Genomic DNA, 20,491 nt, shown 5'->3' on the forward strand with positions numbered 1-20,491 from the left:
GATGCTTCTAATCACATGATCAATCACAAGTTTCCAGGAAGACTCTTTCTATAAATAATATATTTCTATATGACATGCTTTATTTGCTGTGTTATCTGAGGTGTTCTCATTTTTATATTATATTATATTATATTATATTATATTATATTATATTATATTATATTATATTATATTATATTATATTATATTATATTATATTATTATTTTGCCATTATCCTCATTTTTATATCTCTGCAAGTCCTCTATGAGATTCAAGTCAGACTCTGGCTGGACTTTTCCAAAACAGAGATAATGCTTCAAGTCAGAAGAAAACCTAATAGTAATAGTTAAACATTACTTTAAACACAAATATGGATAGTTTTAGGTTTGACTGTGTTTATTAAACCGCACCAAGTTGAGACAGGGTTTATATTCTATATTCAGTTTTATATGCTAAGCTGCTTAGAGTTTTGATCTTGATATCTTGAGCAGCTCTATTTTTCATGACAAACAAAAATAGTGAGCTAAATAAAACACACATCTGCAGAATGAAGAGATTTCTAAGTCAGATGAATACATCTAAATAAAACCCATGTTGACATGACTGATATTTCTTCTTTGACAAGTGACCTTTAATCCTCCTGATGAGGAACAAACTGGCTGAATATACACACCCAACTCTTGGAAGAGAACTTTCTAGCACATTCATCCTAAAAGTGGAACTTAATCAGCTTTTCCTGTTTCATAATATTTGCTGAAATGTGCAGCTTTAGATGTGCTGCATGCTCTTCTCCTTTTTCTCTTTGCTGCAAGCATTGCAGGTGGTGGTCAGTGATCTGATATCTTGTCCTAAATCTCCTGTTTGAGGAAGTGACACGGCATCCTCTCGTCACCTCTGACCTCCCCCTGCGTGGGCCGATAACTACTTCCTCAAACAGGTTTCCTCTGAGCTCAGAGGACGCAGTGCAGAGCAGAGCAGAGCAGAGAAGGTCACCAGTTTCCATGAGACCCCCAGTAGGTGTTGACATTAGGTGGCCTTCATTATTGCCTGCAGCGTTTTGAAAAGCATGTTGTGCCTTAAACAGTTTGATCAGTTTGTGATGAGTCACAACCATGCTCTGTTTAACACCAAATACTGCACAGCAAAAATAAAAACCAGCTAACTTCAGTAAAACTTCTTTGGCAGCCTATTTAGATTAATAAACTATACTAAAATGTAATTATTTTTCACTAAGCCTAATATTTGTAACAGGTAGAAAGAAACACGGTATTTGCCGTTTATTTCTTTATCATTACAGGAGCAAACTATAAAATTCAGGAAGTTGGTTAGAAAAATACACCTAAAAGTGCTCCATTTAGCTCGTTAAATATTAACATCCTTATCTTTGCCTTATTTGTTCCTTAAGAGGAACACCATAAGTCATGTTGTTCTACCAGCAATGGTTAAATTCATGTGCAGCTGGATGTTTTTGAATAGATCTCAGGAAATATTCCCTTCCCAAGGGAATTACTGTTAATAATAAACTTAGCAGTCGATTTTTTTTTTTCATAGTTTCACCAAAATGCCTTAAAGGGGAATTTCCCAACACATGAATACGATAGTCCATTTCTGACTCCAATTTATGACTGGAAGCTCATAATTTTACATTTTTTCCCAGTTTTGATTTTCTGTCTCAAGAGTACAACACGTGCTAAATAGTATCTAATATGTTTTTACTATAATAACCAACAATCATCACGCCACTAAACACCTCTCCATAACGAAGTGTTATTCTCTGTTTTGCTCAAATTTCAGGCATCACTGCTACTGAAGAAACTATCCTCTGCTGAAATCCAGGGATGTAGTTAATCCTTTCTTCCTTCTGATGGTAATTTTGAGAAATAAATTTCACAAATCAACAAATCTAATGGCTCAGATGCACATTTGTTTTATTCTGGAAGAGAACTTTCATATATCACTTAAGCACTGCATGACTTTTGGATCTCCTCATCAATCTTACCTTGTTGGTAAAAAAACAACAACAACAACATTAGAGATCAAAATACTTTCTCCTCAAATTCCAAAAAAGCTAGTCTATTCTGATCACATTTGCAAGAAAAAAATGGTAAACATTTTAGTAGCAATATATAATACAACTCTTTCATTTCCAAGACTTGCTGGAGCTTACAAATCAAAAGGTTACTTTTGAGGGCAACACTTATACTATCAGGAGTTTTGTGTCTTTGTACTTTCTCCAATTAGATGGCACATCCTCAAACTGGCTAATTGGATAATTTGGGGTAAATATACACATTTCTATACCACAAACTCAAAGGTGTCATTCCAGCACATAAAGGGTACTTTAGTAGTAAGTTATATTGCGGGGAAACGTTTCTGAAGCTTACACTGGAACTTAAAGATAGCTTTCATGTAGCATACAGATCACTTTGTTGAACTAACTGGGTACCTTCAGAGATCAAGCCGTGTTATGAGGTATCCTGTAACCTGGTACTTTCCAGAACATTGTAGTTAGTTTCCAGAACGTACAGGTTACTTTCAGCAACGAAGAAGTTACTTTCTCTAGAACCTGTAGGTCACTTACTACAGTTTAAAGTTATGCTCTGCAACTGAAAAGGTACTTCCTTGAACTATTACAGGGACTTTTGGAACCTAATGCTTTCATGATCTGACTTTGCAAAACTCACATTATATTTCAAAACACTAAGATTACTTTCAAGGAGTATGCTGCGTTATGAGTCTTGCAACTTGGTACTTAGTTGAACTTACATTGTTGGATCTTGGAGGTTACTTTCCAAGTCTTATAAGTTATTTTACAAAACTTAAATGGTATATTCACAGAAATTCACAGAAAGGAAATGTACAGATTTCTGAAAGTAAAATATATATCACAGAAATTATGAGGTAATTCCAGAGAGTAACCACAACTTCCAGAAACTAACCTCTAAGATCCAACAAGTAACCTATAAGGTTTGGAAAGTCATGTCTACACTCTAAAAACTAACTGTACTCTGAAAAATATCCTTTAGGTTTCAATAAGTAACCTCCAAGTTTTAGAAAGTAACCCTTAATGTCCCTCAGAGTACAGGCTGAATTATGTATTGCTGCACTTTTCTTTATTGGAAACAATTCCTAATGTTACATTAAAAGCTTTGTTGCGCAAACGTTAGCGTTTTTGCTACAATCTTGACAACTTTAACACTGACTAACATTCAGGAGGAGTTATGGTTGTGAAAGCCCTGCTCATACAGGAAATCAAAGCAAAAAAAAAGAAAGGCTAAAACACTCATTGACTCTCACAGCTGGACACAGTTTCTATTTTTTGTCTCAGGTTTTCAGCAGGCGTGGCAGTTCAGTCCTCTGCTCATCCATTCGCCCGCCCTGCACTTTCAGGAGGAGAGAGAAGAAGTCTTCATCGTCCATGGGGCCGGGGGCCCTGCTGCGCTGGTCCTCCAGTCGGCCCTGAGCCTGTGGGTTACAGCAAAGGGAGGAATCAGAATTGACAAGTGCATACACCGACTATTTCTTTTTAAAAATTACAGCACTCGTTATAGCAAATCCTCCTTACTTGTGTTGTCAGAATCATATCATACAGATCATCTTTAGGGGCAGGAACATCTTTGGGGACAGGAACCGGTTCAGGTTTTTTCACTAAAGTCAGATGCTTTAAGCTGCCTCGAAAGCTTCTACATTTTGGTTTTGGGGCCAGAGAGCCTCCCAGCTGTGCTCTCTGGTCGTCCAGCCGGCGAGCTTGTGCAGTGGCAACCAAGTCAAAAAACTCCTCTTTCTGCAGTGAAGTCATGGAGGAAAAGACCACTGGAAAGAAAAAAGAAGCAATTCAGCGGAGTTTTAACCATCAAAGATGGAGAAACATAAAAGTACTGAAACCCTGCTCATAGGTTTCGTGGTTGTTTTTGTTCTTCTCCATCAAAATGAGTCAGAGTCATGTCATGGAAACAGCTGAAACAGCTGCATGAGTTTCATCAGTTTCAGTGGAACCTCATGAGCACGCTCTCACCTCTGTTAGCCGGTTTCCTGGTGTTGGGCTCCGAGTGGCACCTCCTCCTCCTGATCCCGCCCTCCAACCTGAAGGAGCATCGCTGGTCGTTGAGCCGCCTGCCCTCCTGCAGGGTGCAGAGCAGCTCAAACAGCGAGTCTGGGAAGTCAGGGGTTAACCGGTGAGCCTGAGAGGAGGCGGGTAGGTGGAGAGAGACGGAGAGGTTTCTGACTGAGTGGCACACAATGTTTGTTGGCACAGCAAAGGAATCCACTCCACTCCTACGTAATCCCACATGATGTGTAACAAAATAAATCTTACAAATTTCCACGAGTGTGTGTGTGTGTGTGTGTGTGTTTTCCTTGGACTGAATGTTGTACCTTCTGAACAACTAATTGATTCAGAGGTTTTAGTTTACCCACCTTTTTTGCATCTTCATCTTGGTTTTTGTCCCCTTTAGGTTGCTGCTCAGAGGAATTTTCCTCCTCTGTCTCACCAACTTGTGTCTGCTCTTCACTTTCGTTTTGGTCTAAGTTTAGTTCATCATCTCTCTTCTCACTATCCTCCAGTTTATCAACCTCTGAATGCTCCTCCTCCTCCGTGTTGCTCTGCTGCTTTTCCAACTTTAGCTCCTCTGAATGCGTTTCACTACTCGGTGCAGCTTCATTATTCTCGCCCTCCCCCGGGTGTTCCTCTTTCTTTTCGAGAGCAGAGTCTTCACCACAGCTTTGCAAGATGGCATCTGAGCTGCTCGCTGCCTCTCCTGTGGTTGTATCTCCGTCCTCGGTGATGTAGAGGGGTTTCAGCATCTCCACAAAAAATTCAATGTTGCTCTCCATTATTGTGTCTGTCAAACTCTGAGCGGAAGAAACACAAAGCAGATTCTTTGTTATAGACGCAACACAGAGAGAAAACGGTTCCTCTTCTGATGGTTAGGCGGCAGACAGGACATGTACGCTGTTAACAGACAGGTGCTTACTGGCTTGAAAACTGTTTTTGAAGATTTTTTTGTTTGTCCCTCCTTAAGAAACCAGTTTGGCAAGTTCTCACCTCTTTAAACAGCACTACAAAATCTACACTTCTGTTGTTTTTTTAAACAACTAACATGTATAATGTGGTTAAAAGATTCATATGGACTAGTTAGACTTTAGTAAAGAAGACAGTTTCTTTTTAAGACTTTAATCCTGAGATTCCCCCATAGACATTACTTTTACTCCAAGTTAAGTAAACCGGGTCTTACCTTTGTCGTTTGGACTTTATCTCCTCACAACATCATCTCTTGAAGTGACCACAGATGGGGTACAGCATTTTTTACCTCGTCCCTCGTCTGGTCAATATCTCTATGTAGACAAGAAGGAGAAGAAATCTGCTGTGAAGTATTTCACATACCAGCGCCACAAGCTCTCCCTCTCTCTGTCTGTATTGCCGTCTTCTGTCTCTCCGCTCTATTCTTCCTGTTCCTCTCGCCTCAGCCCACCCCTATTTACATGCCCCACATTTGCCTCATCTGATTGTCATGAACTACGTCTCTAAAACAAACTAAATCGCTCCTGTCATGCACTTGCTTCGGTCCAGGTGTACTCTGAGACAGAGGAGTCTGCAACCTGATCTTAAACTAGGAGCATGCTGAGCAGCTGCAGGCAGCTGCTGCTTAAGCTGCTATGCATTTGAATGTGTCAGGCCCCATTGCAACTTGTTGAAACACGTACAGCTCTTCTGCGCTTCACTGTTGTGGTTTTGGCTCACATCCTGTTGACTTGAAGCTAAAACGAGAAGTAGAGAAGCGAGCCGTCTTAAGTCAGATTGTTGTTTCACAAAAGACAAATTAGGCTTCATCCGTTCGTAGTCCGATTTCAATCTTTACTTTAACAAGAAAGCAAGTAGTTTCCAGGTTATTGAGTCAAATTTTTTTTTATCTCGTCCTTTTTTTTTTTTTTACTTGTTTAAGCATTATACTGCTCAGTCATACACAAACAAACATTTCTCCTCTATGAAACTTGTTGCTGTGGTCTCAGCAGAATTTCTCCACCAGATAAAAAAAATGCTGTTGTCATATTTGTCACATGCTGTTTTGCACTTGTACGGAGCTCCACAAGTGCCAGAATGAAAAATAAAAATGGAGGTCAATGACCTCAGTAATTGTTTAGAGCAAAGTTTCCCAAATTGAAATTATCTGGACCCAATGTGATTATATACATTTAAATATTTGGTAATTCTCTTACTTGTAAACTTACAATAATACATTTTAAATATCCAACTTTTGTGGATGTTAGTGTTCACTGAAATACAGCAACATCAGGAGTCTAATTAAGGATGGAGCCTTCTATGGATCACTTTTAATGTTTGTTCAGCAATGGCATCTGACTGTATCGTCACAAAGGAAGCTAAGAAAAAGAAACATAAATAATTGAATTTGCCTATTCTGGAGCATTGGCTGCAACTTCTTTAAAGAAGTCTGTTTGGCATAGAACCAGGAGTTGTGTGATTGTATATGGGGAATTTTTCTGCCCTAAGTAGAGAGCACATTTTTAGTCTGAAAGCAGGACTTCATGGCTTTGTTGTCAAAACTTATAATGCTTGTACTCAAAACTTCTGCTCTCTTTCAAAACAAAAAGTAAAAAGTACCAAGAGTTGGGTTGGTACTCAACTCTTCTCCGGTCCAATACGCAGCTGGTTCAAATCTTACTTAAGGAAGATTTGACTTATGGGAACTCCATAAGTCACATATGGAGTTCCCCAAGGTAGGACCCCTTTTATTTAATATCTTTAAGCTCCCACTAGCTGAGGTTATAACAGGAAATAAGATTATCTATCGTAACTATGTGGACAATACACACAATGTTACCAGGTGGATGAGCCATTACTTTCTCCAGCTGAACAGAAAGAAAACCAAAGTTATTACCTTTGGACCTATAGAGGAATGATCCAGAGTCAACGCACAGCTCCAGTTACTACAGCTGGAAACCAGCAAGTAATCCAGAAATGTAGGTGTAGTGATGGACTCTGACCTGAACCTTCAGAGCCACAGCCTTCTATTACTTAAAGAATATTTCCAGGATTAGCAAGATCTAGAAAAACTCATACATGCATTTATCTTTAGTCACATTGACTTCTGCAACAGTTTCATGCATATGAAATTCTGATGCAAAAGAGCTTGTTTATGATAATAACATGTATTTCCAAAAATCGAAATATTGTGTCTACATTTATTTTTTCTACGTGCACTCTCTGGGGCTCCACGCATTTGCCTGTTTTGCACTTCTGGCTGTCAGTCGCTAGGGGACCCTGCTCTGTGAGATGCCTCGGTTCGGGTAGTTGCCGTGTTGCCTGTGAGAACACAGTCGGGCAGCAGTCGTCGCCACTGTGCGTCGCCAAAGATGTTGCAACAGCAGCCTCTGACTGGCAATGGGCCATCCAACGGCCGGGGACTCGGCGTGAGCGGCCACCCCGGGATGCATGCGCTCAACTCGGTTCATCAACCCTCCCAGCACCGGTCGGACGGAGGCGAGTCGGGCCTCGAGGGCACAGAAAACGGACATGAAACCCGCAGAGATATTGGTGACATACTGCAGCAAATAATGACCATCACCGACCAAAGTTTGGACGAGGCACAAGCAAAGTTAGTGACAGCTTTGATTGTTTAATTTGGAAAGTTACCGACACCGTGGCTGCGTTTTGTTTTGGCTCTGTGACGCTTTGGGAAACTTTCCTGAACTTCACTCTATTGTTTATATTGATTAGCCAGCAGCTAAACAATTAGCCTTCTCATAAAAATAAAGCTGATTTTTTTTATGATATGCTGGCGCTCATATGATGTCGGAGTAAAATGAGACTTTTTGTTATTTGATGTTAGTTTTTAAACACATCTCCTTCAAGCAGCGATTGTTGATCGCAGCCATTGTTAACCTTCTCAAGACTGAAGTTGGCTTCCGTTTCGAAGTTTCTTTAATGGGCTTATTTAGAACGATTCTGTTTCGAAATTGATTTTTCCACTATGAATGAAGATCCCTTAAAAGTCTTGTGTATCTAATGAAATATTTCTTGAACTTATTCAATTGCAAAATAGTTGCTTAAATGTTTTTCTTGGCATTTAGACCAGATTACTTTCAAGTCCATTTAAAAAACATACTATTTAAACTGGTCTAACCTAATCAAAACAAAGTTAATGACGTGTAAAAAAATATCTGTGCTTTCATAAATGAATAATTGATTTATGATTTTTGTTTTTACTTGGAAAGCAATTGTTTCAGTGATCTTTAGCTGTATTTGAACGACTTTAACTAGTGTAGACTGAATCAGTCAAGGTTGAACTACTTGTTTAGTTACTGTACATTTTAAGTTGTATTATGTCTTAAGGTGGTCCACATAGTAGATTTTTTTTATTAATAAAATGGTGTTTGGGATAACCTGTGGTTAGTTCAGAGAAAAAATTACTTAAATTCTGATGATTTAAGATAGATCGGTTGAATGTATATAATTAAAGGTATTAACCGTTGTGCCGAATCATAAGCCAACTTCGGCGTTTAGCCTGCGCTAATCGAGGCTAACTTGCTAAAGCTAAGAGCAGCAGCTGACACCTTTTAACCTGAAGAAAATGCATTTCTTTATAAGAATGCGTTACATTTTACTACACCACATCAAAACGGGGGAGACATATTGACTACAATGTTCAGTGAGGTCACATGTATATCTTTTCTTGTCTGTTTCAGGTATCTTAAAGTTATCTTAAAGCTAACGGTTGCTAACTTGCTAAACGTCGCTGTAGAACTTTAATTTATTTCCCCCTAGGTTTTCATGCTGTCAGCATTTTTTATTGCTCTCTGTACTTCCAACAAGTCATGATGTTTCCTTCGTGCCCCACAGGAAACACGCACTAAACTGTCACCGAATGAAGCCCGCATTGTTCAGCGTTCTTTGCGAGATCAAGGAAAAAACGGGTAGGTTATTTACACACACAGGGTTAATAAATGCTGTCTGTCACCAAGAACATGGTGTTGATCTGTGGTGCTGTGCAACTGGAGCCATCAGCAGCCCTCGTTGATATGGTGTCATCACAAACCAATAATATGATCAAAACACAATGCTTGTGTGAGGATACAGACAAAAGTTGCTCTTTTTTATTTAGATTTGTGTCAGTAGTTGCAATAAACGCTCTCCATCTAGCTGTTGTTTTGGTCACATTGTTTAACTTGTAGCCTACTCTTGACCACAGCACTGAAACAAATAAACTCAGTAGTTAGTAATAGATTGATGGACTGAAGCAAACATATATATTGTGTCAGTTAGCATATTGATTATTGTGCAGCTTTTTCACCTCAGGGTTTACCACCTTATTTACATTTGTTAATTTTCACATTTGCTCAAATGATCAGATCTTTAATTTCGTCATGTTGCCCAATAAAGCTGCTCTCTTTCCTACTGTTGTCAGAAAGCAGCATAGTTCTGAAAATATGCCCAATTCAAAAATAATATTTGTTCTTTTTTTAATAAAATGCTGATAGAAATTAAGTTACCAAGCTGTTGTTTGTGTAATGCATAATTGTAGGAGCAATTGTTAGATGCGACCTGTATTAAGGCGCAGATTCATTCCTAAATAATAGAAGCAGAGCACTGAAACAAATCAGCATAATTTATTGGCATTTATGTTTAGATTTGTGGGTAAACACCTGTACCATTTACACTTACAACAGTCACTCAGCGCTCACCTTTAAGGAAAAGTTTTGCAGATGTATATATAATTTTTTACTCCACTATCAATGGATTAGTTGTGTTCAAATTATGAAAAAAAAATCAACTCCATTAAATCTAAAGGCTGACACAACTCCGAAATGCTTATTTGAAAAAGCAGAGACAAAATATTGGGATGCACCGTTTCAGTCAGTTGACTCGTTAGAAATATCTGAGAATTGTAGCCCATGTCAGACCAAAATAGGTAGCAATGAACTTTTGTGGGAGAGTTTTTTTTTTTTTTTTGTATAAACCCATTTCCAAGCAGGCAATTATGGCTAGACTCCAGCTGTTTGTACAAAGAGAACAAACTGCAAAGTGTTTTAACCAACATAAAACATAAAATTGTTATATTACTGTTACATATTGCAATGATATTGATTTAACATAACCTACGTTGTGCCCGGCATTTTCCTGGAGCTGTGTTTATCTTGGTCATTTAAATCTACATCAGTTGTTGAAATAAAGTCTATCCTGGTGGTGAAATATGTTATTAGTGTACAGGATTTTGATGGATGGACTCTGAAATGTTATTGCTTACCAAATAGTGTGTGCAAACAGTCTTGTGATTGTGATGCAAACACTGATGGTTATGAGATCTCTAAGCAGGATGGTGTTTTATCTTTGAGTTGCGGTTTGTTGCTTTCTGAGTGAACTGATCGTGTGAAGTATAAGAGCGGGTTCAGATGCAGATATGACCAGAATGGAAAAGTTTGGCCCATGTTTTTTAGTTCCTTCCTTGTCTGAATAAGTACGGGGGAGGTAGGGTGAATTAATAAACAGCTGTGTTTCTGGGCAGTATTTCTATTCCTGTAGTATAATATTAATTCTGAATGTAAATAAATCGATTAATATAAAATTAAATTCAAAGAAGTAGTGAAGTTAACAGCCTTAAAATGTTTATTTTGTTTAATTTGCTGTGAAATTGACCATAGTGAATAAAATAAGCACCAAGTTGCATAACAGATGACTTGAGTCATGCAAGTAAAACTATACTCTACTAAAATAAGCAGCAGTATTTGAAGTTTTGTTCCCTGCTTTAGAACATTTAATTTACAATCTGTTTTATATATTGATATTAAATGTTTGTATTTAGATCTTAAAAATTAATAAAGCAAGAGTGTGGCGATGGCTGGAAATTCATTGGAATTATTTAGTCCAGTTTTTATCCTAAATATTCAGTTTAGCTTCTGCATTTTGAGTTACATATTTAAAAAATGCAAACATTATATTTCTCATGACTGTTTCAGTTTCAGGAGGCCAAATCAAATCTCTCCTCTTGCAGTTTATTACAGAAACCTTGTTAGATGAAAACCTTCCTCTTGCATGTTGGACCCCATCCCCTCCAAATTATTCACAAAAGTGTTCCCTTAGATTACCGCCCTGTATTTAGCCATAATTAAGCTAAATGGAGACATATCAGACTTTAAAGTCTCTTAACCTTTCCTTAGGAAACCATTTCTCGATTAAGATGACTTGTTTCTGTTTCCAGGAGAAAATAGTCGCTAATCAAGTGGGGTTTAGATCTGATTGGTCCAACAGATTCCAGTCTGTTCATGTTCCAGGGTTACTGGTGGAGTACCACAAGGTTCTGTGTTTTTTAGTAGGAGTGTGCCATGAAATGTTTGATTTTAGTGGGAGTTAAAACACAAACATGTTCTAACCGGCAGGCCTGTCTATGAGGAACACCCAGGAGGAGGAGCCTCAGGATCCTCAGCTGGTGCGTTTGGACAACATGCTGCTGGCGGAGGGCGTCGCCGGGCCGGAGAAAGGAGGCGGGGCCGCCGCCGCCGTGTCCGCCGCCACCAGCTCCGGAGGGATGTCGCCCGACAGCTCGCTCGAGCACTCCGACTACAAAAGCAAGTTGAGCCAGATTCGCAGTATCTACCACACTGAGCTGGAGAAGTATGAGCAGGTACCGTGTCGCTGACATTGCCTGTACACGCTTGCCTGTTCTGACGCTGCCCTCCAGGAGTGTAAATCCTTTGGCATGTTAGGCCACGCATTCGCAGAAAATACCTCTTTAGAGTGGGTGGACAGGGGGGGGAGTTGTTTTTACTCTTGTAATTATGAGTTCCACAGCTGAGTGGAATCCATTTGACACAACATTTAGGAATGTTAACCTTCTTAAATAGATTTTTCCACAGCTGTTTAATATTCTATTTTAGTTTTTTTGCATATGTCAAGTTATTTAATTAAGCTTTCCTCAGAACTCCTTGTCTTAAAAAGCTTTTCAGGGTTTCCTTTCCCTCAAAATCAATACAGATACATTGTTGAGAACTCCAGTATAGATTTAATCCCTTCCTTTTGTTTTTCTCAAATGTCAACTTTACTCAGGCATGCACTGAATTCACCACTCACGTCATGAACCTGCTGAGGGAGCAGTCGCGCACGCGGCCCGTGACTCCGCGGGAGATCGAGCGCATGGTGGCCATCATCCACCGCAAGTTCAGCTCCATCCAGACCCAGCTCAAGCAGAGCACGTGTGAGGCCGTCATGATCCTGAGGTCCCGCTTCCTGGACGCCAGGTGAGCAGTTTGTGGCCATTTTCTTTCGGTGTCCACTGTACAACGCTCCTGATTCTCCGTCTTTTCTTTATACTTAATGTTCAAGCAGCCAGATGTTGCTGTTATCTTTCACAGTGGTCTCACCTCACTGCACACCTGCTTGCTAACTTGGCTCTGACTGCTTCTCATTGTGGCTTAGATGATACAAAATCTAAGCCACAAGAGTTTCCAAGTCTAACTTAAAAGGGTTTGTAACAAATGTGTAAAGAGGTCTTTGACATGTGCAGACGGGAAAAATTAGAAATTTTAAGTCTTTTCCAGATTAGGAATGATGTACCATTTTGTTGTATCCATCTCTCTTTTTCTGATATATTCCATGCATTTATTGTCAGCTTTTGTATAAAATATGTGTTTTTCACAGTCAAAGATGGCTTGAATGGTATTTGCGCTGTTAGATTTTTATTTTTTAATTTCTTCAGTTGTTAATCCCTTAGCGCTCAACATGTTTCTCTCTCCTCAGGCGTAAGAGGCGCAACTTCAGCAAACAGGCCACAGAGGTCCTCAACGAGTATTTCTACTCCCACCTCTCCAATCCTTACCCCAGCGAAGAAGCCAAAGAGGAACTTGCCAAACAGTGTGGAATCACCGTCTCTCAGGTCAGCCGCTGTCCGCACGGAACGAGACGAGCTGGCAGGATGTGACGGACAATTAGATGAAATATATTTTTAAAAATTGGAAAGTAAATTTACACCAAACATTTCTGATATACTGAGATGATTTCACATATTTACAAGAAAAATTTGGATATTTTTTTGTGTTGAAAAGTTGCGTATTTACAAGAAGCAAATGAGCATTTATTTTATTATTAAAAGTTTAAATTTATGATGTTAAACAAAACGTTTCTCTGACATTTTATAGTCAGAAATTTGTAACTTTTATATTTGTATTTAAAGTCAGACATTTGCAACAGAAAGATTGAGGTGATAAATGTCAAGATGAGCTCACAGCTGATGTTTCTGACCTTTCTCCTTTATTTTATCTTAAACACCTTAAGTAAAGTGAACGTTCACAGAGGAGTCTGCTGAACTACATTTTTTATTTATTTGGAGAATAAATCTGCTATAACTTTCTAATAAATGCCTGAATTTTCCAAACTTAACAGGAAATTATGTTGAAAGTGGGTGAAATAAGATTTGTCAGACGTTGCACATCCCTTTCCTCTAGTGAGGTCTTGCAAACAGGATTCTATTCATTCATTGAGATGAAATAATGGGATGATTCTTTATTTCTTTGGTTTTCATGAGATTATAATGACGATTATAATGGTGCTGATACAAGAGCTGTGTGACGTTCTGGCAGGAGTTGAATTGAAATGATTACCAAATCTGTTATTCAACACTCAGAGCTGAAACCACATGTTTTGTATTTGCATTTGTAAGAAAACTATAATTTGGGTGTTATTTTTTCAATCATTTTTTCCCAGGTCTCCAACTGGTTTGGCAACAAACGAATCCGCTACAAGAAAAACATAGGCAAGTTCCAAGAGGAGGCCAACCTGTACGCCATGAAGACGGCTTTAGGAGCCAGGCAGGGAGACGATTCTCCGCACACTCCAAACTCCACAGGTACGAGACGACGAAGGCTTCCGCTGGAACCCTAGAGGCCATCGAGCTTCCTACACAGAAAAAACCAAAAGTTTTAATGCTGTGGATGAAAACTAAAGATTTTTTCTTCTTTTTCAGGGTCGGGGTCGTTCTCCCTGTCGGGCTCAGCGGACATGTTCCTCGGGGTTCCATCTGTGAACGGCGAGCAGTCCACCTACCAGATGCAGGTGCTGCAGATCGTGTCTTTATTTTGTGATTTGCTAGTAAATCATTTAAAGATCAAAAGCAGTAAAGTTGCATGCAGACATCTCTCTCAAGGCGAAGCTTCATGTTGTTACTCAGATCGATGTTGTTGTCCATCAACCCGTCACTAGAGGGCGATAAAGATACATTCCTGAACAGACATGCATGTGTGAGCTGCTGCTTCATACATTTAGATGGAATGGGAGAGAAATATCATTTTCTGTTGAGTTTTGGGATCAGAATTGGACATGGAGGGCATAAGAAACTGATCTGATGTTAATATTTGAAAATATTCTCAAAAAGTACCTCAGATCTTGTCAAATGTGCCACTTTGCAGCTGTTTCCATACCTATAGTTCCTACAGAAACATAGTTGTTTCTGGGTTTTGTTTCAGGTAAAATCATCTGGGTAGTAGTTTTGAGAAAGCAGATGAAAACATCCAGAGTTTGTTATCTTTACCTTTTGCTTAGTGTCACAAAATGAAGAAAAGAAAAGAAAATGGCAGATGTTGACATTATCCAAAGTCCTTCACACCAGACATGCATTAATGTTTATAGGCCAGTTAGACCAATCAGGGTTTATTAAGTAACACCAGTTTCTAAATACAATGTTTTAAATGTCCGACCTGTAGAATTTTATTTTCTTTCTAAAATAAAACCAATTGACCAGAGAGTAAAAAAATGTTGCAGGTTCCTTTGTTTTGAAAGGTGGGAGCTTTGAACCCAACAAGAAATGGAGGAAAAAGAGATTATATGCAAATTCATAGATTGATTTTCAGTATACTACATTTTTGTTGCACGATGCAGTGTGTTGATGTTGATTTTGTCTGTTTGGACCCCTCAGGCTAACGGAAACTGGCAGGGTCGGGCCTCGCCCCCTTCTGGCACTTCGCCCCGCACCGACCACTCGGATAACTCCGACTGATGGCCCCGCCCCGCCGGCACAGAACGACAGAAAGATTGACGAGGGAAAAGACAGACAGAATGATATCACCCTTCCCACTTGGCTGCAGTTGTTTTTGTATAATGTTTGGTTATTTTAAATGTTTTGTTTTGTTTGGAAAGCCGCCCAGCGTAGGTCATCATTATGTTTGTATGATTAGCTGAGTGCACAGACGGTAGAGTGAGTGTGTGTTGAGTGCATGCAGGTTTGGGTTTTATCATCGGGGCTCGTAGGGTTTGTTTTCCACTTGTTACTAAAATGTATTTGTGGTGGGGAAGATGTGAGAGGTGGGATCGCATTATCTTTTGTTTTTAGCACACTATATCATTTTTATTAATATTATTATTGCCTGTATTATTAGTTTAACAAGTGTTTTGGTTCTAGCGGCTCAGAAAGGGAGTGCATTTACTGAATGAGAGGGCAATAGAGAAAAATCCAAAGATTTGTGTGTTTGTTTCTCTGTTTCGTGTTGTTTCGTTCCTCCTTTTCTCTTTTTTACTGGCCTGTCCCTGTAAATGAATGAGGCGTGTCTGAATCCATATTATTGGTTTGACTGAGTAAAAACAGTGCTGTCTTTTTTCTGTACAGTGAAACACCTGTATTCTCTCTACCTCTTTTACAATAAAGACTCTGTATTCACAAGCAGCTGCTGAGCCGCTCACCCTTTGTGCAGACCTTGTGGTCAGATTTGAAAAAGATAACTCAGAGGACATGAAGGCACGTTTTCACAAGAGCAAAAAGCCTTAGGACAACATGAATTTTGCTTTCAAGCAGTCACACCTTATGGAAATCTGTTAAAGAAGTTTGATTAATCCTGAAAACTTTGGATGTGCTGTTTTATTCAGTTTGAATAAGACGGCATGGCTGAATAGAACGGATAAAAAAAAGAGTTCAGTTAAGCTCAAACAAAACTTTAATTAAATAAAAGGAAGCCATTGGGCTTCTAACTTCACATGAGGTGTTTGTGCTAAAAATGCTTTGATTTCTGGAAACATTGTCTGCTTTATTATTTTTACAACATTGCACAGTCAGACCCTGGGTATATTTACTAGCAGGTTGACTCCTAGTGCTTTATTGTGAATAATTTAAATCTAGGATGGTGGACATTTCATCAGTTTGAAGTGTTTTACTGATGAGCTGCAGCAGGTTTTTGTCTAATGTCTATGTTAAGGTCTTTCCACGTTGGCATTGTGCTAATTGACATGTGGCGAGACTAGATGGAACTCAGAAATTTTGTGGAATTTCAGACTTTTTGTTTACTCTGTCATTTTTCTCTGCGTAGAAACTACATCTGGTCTGGCGTTACTGTTGGTTGTGACATCTTCCTGCTAGAAGGTATCACAACGTTCTCCCTCTTCTGGTATTAACCTTTTACTTTTAATGAGCATCGAAAATAATCCTGCATCATTTAATCAGTTTTGTGTGTCTGCTCTGTCTTCTCAAACCTCCAGTTGGTTGTGGCAAATGACGAAAAGTCGAAAATGTTCGACTTTTGGAATTTTGAGATTCAGTTTTAGTTTTTCTTCCATACTTTTTGAGTTCCGTACCTAAAAATTAACCAGTGTTATTATGTTTGCATCAATTGGGTAACAAAAACTCAACAGAACACAAAATTAAAAATATACATAGATATATTGATTGTTGTTTTTCCTCCAAACTTTTGCTGTTGCCATTTTGCCTGCAGAGCGCTGTAAATCATCGACTGCAGACATAAACTGATGGTGTGGGGAAAAAAAATCTCTTTCACATCAGTTTGCATTTATTTATTTTCAATTCATGCAGCAGCGGATGCTTTGTTGCTGCTGATAAAATGGAGATTAATCAGAAACATGAAGACCAAGGAACACTTGCTGGCTGATGAGTGGCAGGTAGTGACAAACATCTGTCACCCCAGCTGGAGCACAGCATGCATGGGGTGGATCGTCAGTGAATGAAATGACTCCATAAAGCAGGTTATTGCGCACGACTCCTCCTCTAGAGTCGCCCTGTGTTCAGCAGCCACTGAATATGCTGGTTTGATGACAGGATCAGTGCTGAATGTCTGGTGAAGATGTTGGACCTACATGACAGACGACTCTGTTTGGCGCTTGGACCAGGAAGACGTTTCCGTTTTCAGCGTGTCTTTGGAAGCCGACGACATTCATGTTGAGGAACTGAAGATGGAGGGCTATGGGCGCTGGGACTGCAAGGACGACAATCATTTCATCATATTCACACAACTTCCTTCCTGAAGGTGGTGACACAGTCAGAGCCGGCCCCAGGCATATGCAAGGTAAGCGACTGATTGACAGTAGAACAATCCAGTTAACTAAATGAAACCTGGATATGTGGCTCTTATTGATTTAGGGAAAATATAGCAGAAAACACCTCAAAACTACTCATATTCGTTTTTCTCGCTCTCTCTGTTGGCCACGCTACACACAGACCTGTTGTTATAGCAACTGACTGTCAACAATGACAGTAAATGATCGAGATTCAACTCCAGAAACACTCAAACATTTCCCACACAAAGAACAGAACATTCAGTTCATTACAGTTTTATATTTTTAGACTTTATGTTTATTTTATGATTATTGATAAGTGATCGCTGCGTTTGATCAGCTTTACAGCAGTAGCTAAATGTAACAGCAGTGGTAGATTATCTTAGATTAGCTCATTTAATGACTGAAGCAGTGATGTGTTGATTTAAAATGTTGATTCGTCTTCCTGGTAGATTTCCATCTCAGTTTTGAAACACTTTCACGTTTATCTCTCAAGTTTTTATTTTTGGTTCCTCTTTCTGATCCTGACTGGGGAAAATAAAAAGATTTTAATCTGCATGACTAAGAGAAAGAGTCAATGTGGCAACACCTTGCAACATCTGGACACCAGCTTTGCTAAAACAGGGAGAAGATTCATGTGAAACCTGCAGTTTGGATCCAAAATGGACATTTTCTAAATCGATTAAGTTGAGCTTACCTTTATAGAAAGTTTATAAAACTTTTTGTTGCTGAGTTTTGGTCACTGAGGTCAGATAAGCTGATTCTCTCAGCAGCAGATTGAAGGAGCTTCGTGGATCTTTAATTAAAATGTTGAGCAATTTTCCTGTGGACAGCCGTTAGTAATCAGGTACATACAATTTCTTTATTGATCTCTGGTTGGCGTCCTGCAGGCAGAACATGGCAACAATGGAAATCAAAGTTTACGTCTCGAACATATTTAAAACAAAAATAGTGGACTAAAACTCTATACAAGCCATACATCATAAATAAAAACACTAAAATTAAAACATAAAACAATGAAACACTGTGAAATAAGGATCAAAATACATGAAGTTAGTCAGATATTCTGCACAATAAAAGTTCAAATCTGTTCAAGCAGAAAAGCCCAGGTTGAAACACAGCTTTGACCTCTGACCCCTGAAGGGGCTCGGTTGGTTCTATCAAAGCTGACAGACAGGAGTAAACAGTTTACTGGTTTTATTTTGTAATGACTTTTTGTCTAATTCAGTTGAAATTAGTTTTTGCTTGTTTTTATAATTGCTCAGCGACCGGCTATACGCTGGGGCAAAAGGGGACACATAAACATCTTACACCCTCAAATGAAACTGTCACAATCCGGGTTCTTCCCCAGTGTTACATTCATACAATAAGTTTATTAAACGCAGTATAGAAATTGGGTATCTGTGCGTGGTGACGCGTGTAATTACAATGTGTCGGACTCCACGTGTTTGAACGTCAATCTGCATCTGCAAAGAAGTGCCAGGCTCACCGGTTAGGGAAGGAAGGGGGGCTTCAAATGATGAATTTAAAACAGGAGTCACGCGTGCATAATCACCTCCTCTGTGTTTCCCACGGCGATCCTCCGCATCATCAAAGGGGAACATCAAACAATGGCGGCGCGACAGCACGAGACAGTGGGTGCAAATGGCACGCGTGCACCCCAGTGACAAGGAGGCGCGAATGCAAAAACCCGCATTTACAACCTGCGTGCGGAAACGCAAAAGGCGTGAAAGGAGACGCGTCGGCACTCGCCGGAGGTTCACGGACAGAGAGAAGCGAAAAGATGAAACACTCTGAGGAACCAAAGGAAGAAGAAAAATCAGGCTACTGTTGCATATTCAGACATGAGCTGCAAATATGGCCGTGAAGTGGAAGGGGAACTATTGTGTTTTTTCAAATGATTTATCTCTGATTCACCCAAATGAAATCCAGGACATCTATTCACTTTTAAAAGTAAAATAAGAAAGAAGACATACAAATTACGATTTGATTTGCAGTTTTTAGCCATAGCTACTTTGAGACATGGTGGTGGCATCAAAATGCTGAGGGGATTATTTTTCTTTAGCAGGAGCTGAGAAGCTGGTGGAGAATTAATGGATGAAATAAATAAATATTTAGGGGAAAAAATCAGTTAGAAGTTGCAAAAGATTGAAGAATTTCATGCAGCAGGAAAACAGCCAGGGCTAAAATAGATGAAAGCATATTCATGTGTTTAAATGTCCTAGTCTAAGTTCAATAGAGAAGTTTTTGTTGTTGTTGTTGTTTGCAATTTTAGTCTCTAAATGTGCAAAGTTGGTAAAAGGGTTGATTAAGAATTAGAGGACTGGAAATGCAAGCCACACTCTTCAGATATCTGCTTAAAAATTGAAACTATATATAATTTCACTTCATCTCTATGAAATTTTTTGTTGATCTGAAACACAAAATTTCAATAAAATGTGTTTAATTTTGAGGTTGAACCAATGTTAAGCCGGTGTTAAAGTGTTGTAAATTCATTAATAATTTCACCATTCATATATAGAATAATTTACAAAAATAATTTCAGATTTAAAGTCATTCTTAATGTGTAATAGTTTACAACATTTTCAAACCCACTGATGAAAATGAAGTGAGTTTTTTTTTCCTTCTGCTGCTGAAACCACAAAGAAAACCACTGGAATATCCAAACCTGAAGTTGTTTGTCACAAAGTGTCAGACTCAGAATGATGCTTATTTTTATTTTTAACTGATTGCAAAATTGAAAAGCAGATGCATATTAAACATTTTTAGCTTTGATTTAATGAAGAAATGGTCATTAAAGATGTTTCAGGTACACAAATTCATGAAGTTGGACTAACCATGATTAAATTTCAGAAAATGAAACAAAATGGGTTTCTGCACAAATAAACCCTCAACTTGCTTCATAATTGCTAAATGCTGGTATCTCACAAAATAATCAAGCAGAAGAACATTATTATGTTCAAATGTAAACATCATAAATATGTTTTTTTTTTCTATCCCACTTTATTGTCGCGATGCAAAATGCTTTTGTTCAAACTGAAGAGCACAAATAATTTGCAAAGTGGGAAGAATTGAAAACCTGAGAGCGTATTTCTTGCGTTACACTTTTCTTTCAATTATTCTGTCATGTTTTATATATTTATCTGTGCTCCTGTGTTTTGTGGTAAAAAGTTTAGAAAAGTGGACTTTAATCTGCAGGATTTGCTTCCTTTAATCATAAAAACAAGACATTG

At 38.8% G+C, this 20,491-nt stretch overlaps 2 protein-coding genes across 2 annotated transcripts; one reads left to right on the forward strand and one right to left on the reverse strand.

The window, feature by feature from the left end:
* Positions 1 to 1,884: 1,884 nt before the first annotated feature.
* Positions 1,885 to 5,744, reverse strand: LOC103477586 (uncharacterized). Its single transcript, XM_008430784.2, has 5 exons — positions 5,215 to 5,744; positions 4,397 to 4,831; positions 3,996 to 4,161; positions 3,546 to 3,793; positions 1,885 to 3,445 (listed from the first exon to the last, which is right to left on the reverse strand). The coding sequence occupies exons 2-5, from the start codon at positions 4,811 to 4,813 to the stop codon at positions 3,305 to 3,307; spliced, it is 972 nt and encodes a 323-aa protein (XP_008429006.1). The 5' UTR covers positions 4,814 to 4,831; positions 5,215 to 5,744; the 3' UTR covers positions 1,885 to 3,304.
* Positions 5,745 to 7,261: 1,517 nt separating this feature from the next.
* Positions 7,262 to 15,642, forward strand: pbx2 (pre-B-cell leukemia homeobox 2). Its single transcript, XM_008430785.2, has 8 exons — positions 7,262 to 7,593; positions 8,838 to 8,911; positions 11,372 to 11,616; positions 12,039 to 12,229; positions 12,729 to 12,864; positions 13,692 to 13,833; positions 13,951 to 14,039; positions 14,899 to 15,642. Exons 1-8 carry the CDS (start codon positions 7,352 to 7,354, stop codon positions 14,977 to 14,979), a joined length of 1,200 nt encoding a protein of 399 aa, XP_008429007.1. The 5' UTR covers positions 7,262 to 7,351; the 3' UTR covers positions 14,980 to 15,642.
* Positions 15,643 to 20,491: the final 4,849 nt, after the last annotated feature.

The sequence above is a fragment of the Poecilia reticulata genome, linkage group LG16 (assembly GCF_000633615.1).
Source record: "Poecilia reticulata strain Guanapo linkage group LG16, Guppy_female_1.0+MT, whole genome shotgun sequence".
NCBI classification, from domain to species: Eukaryota; Metazoa; Chordata; class Actinopteri; order Cyprinodontiformes; family Poeciliidae; genus Poecilia; species Poecilia reticulata.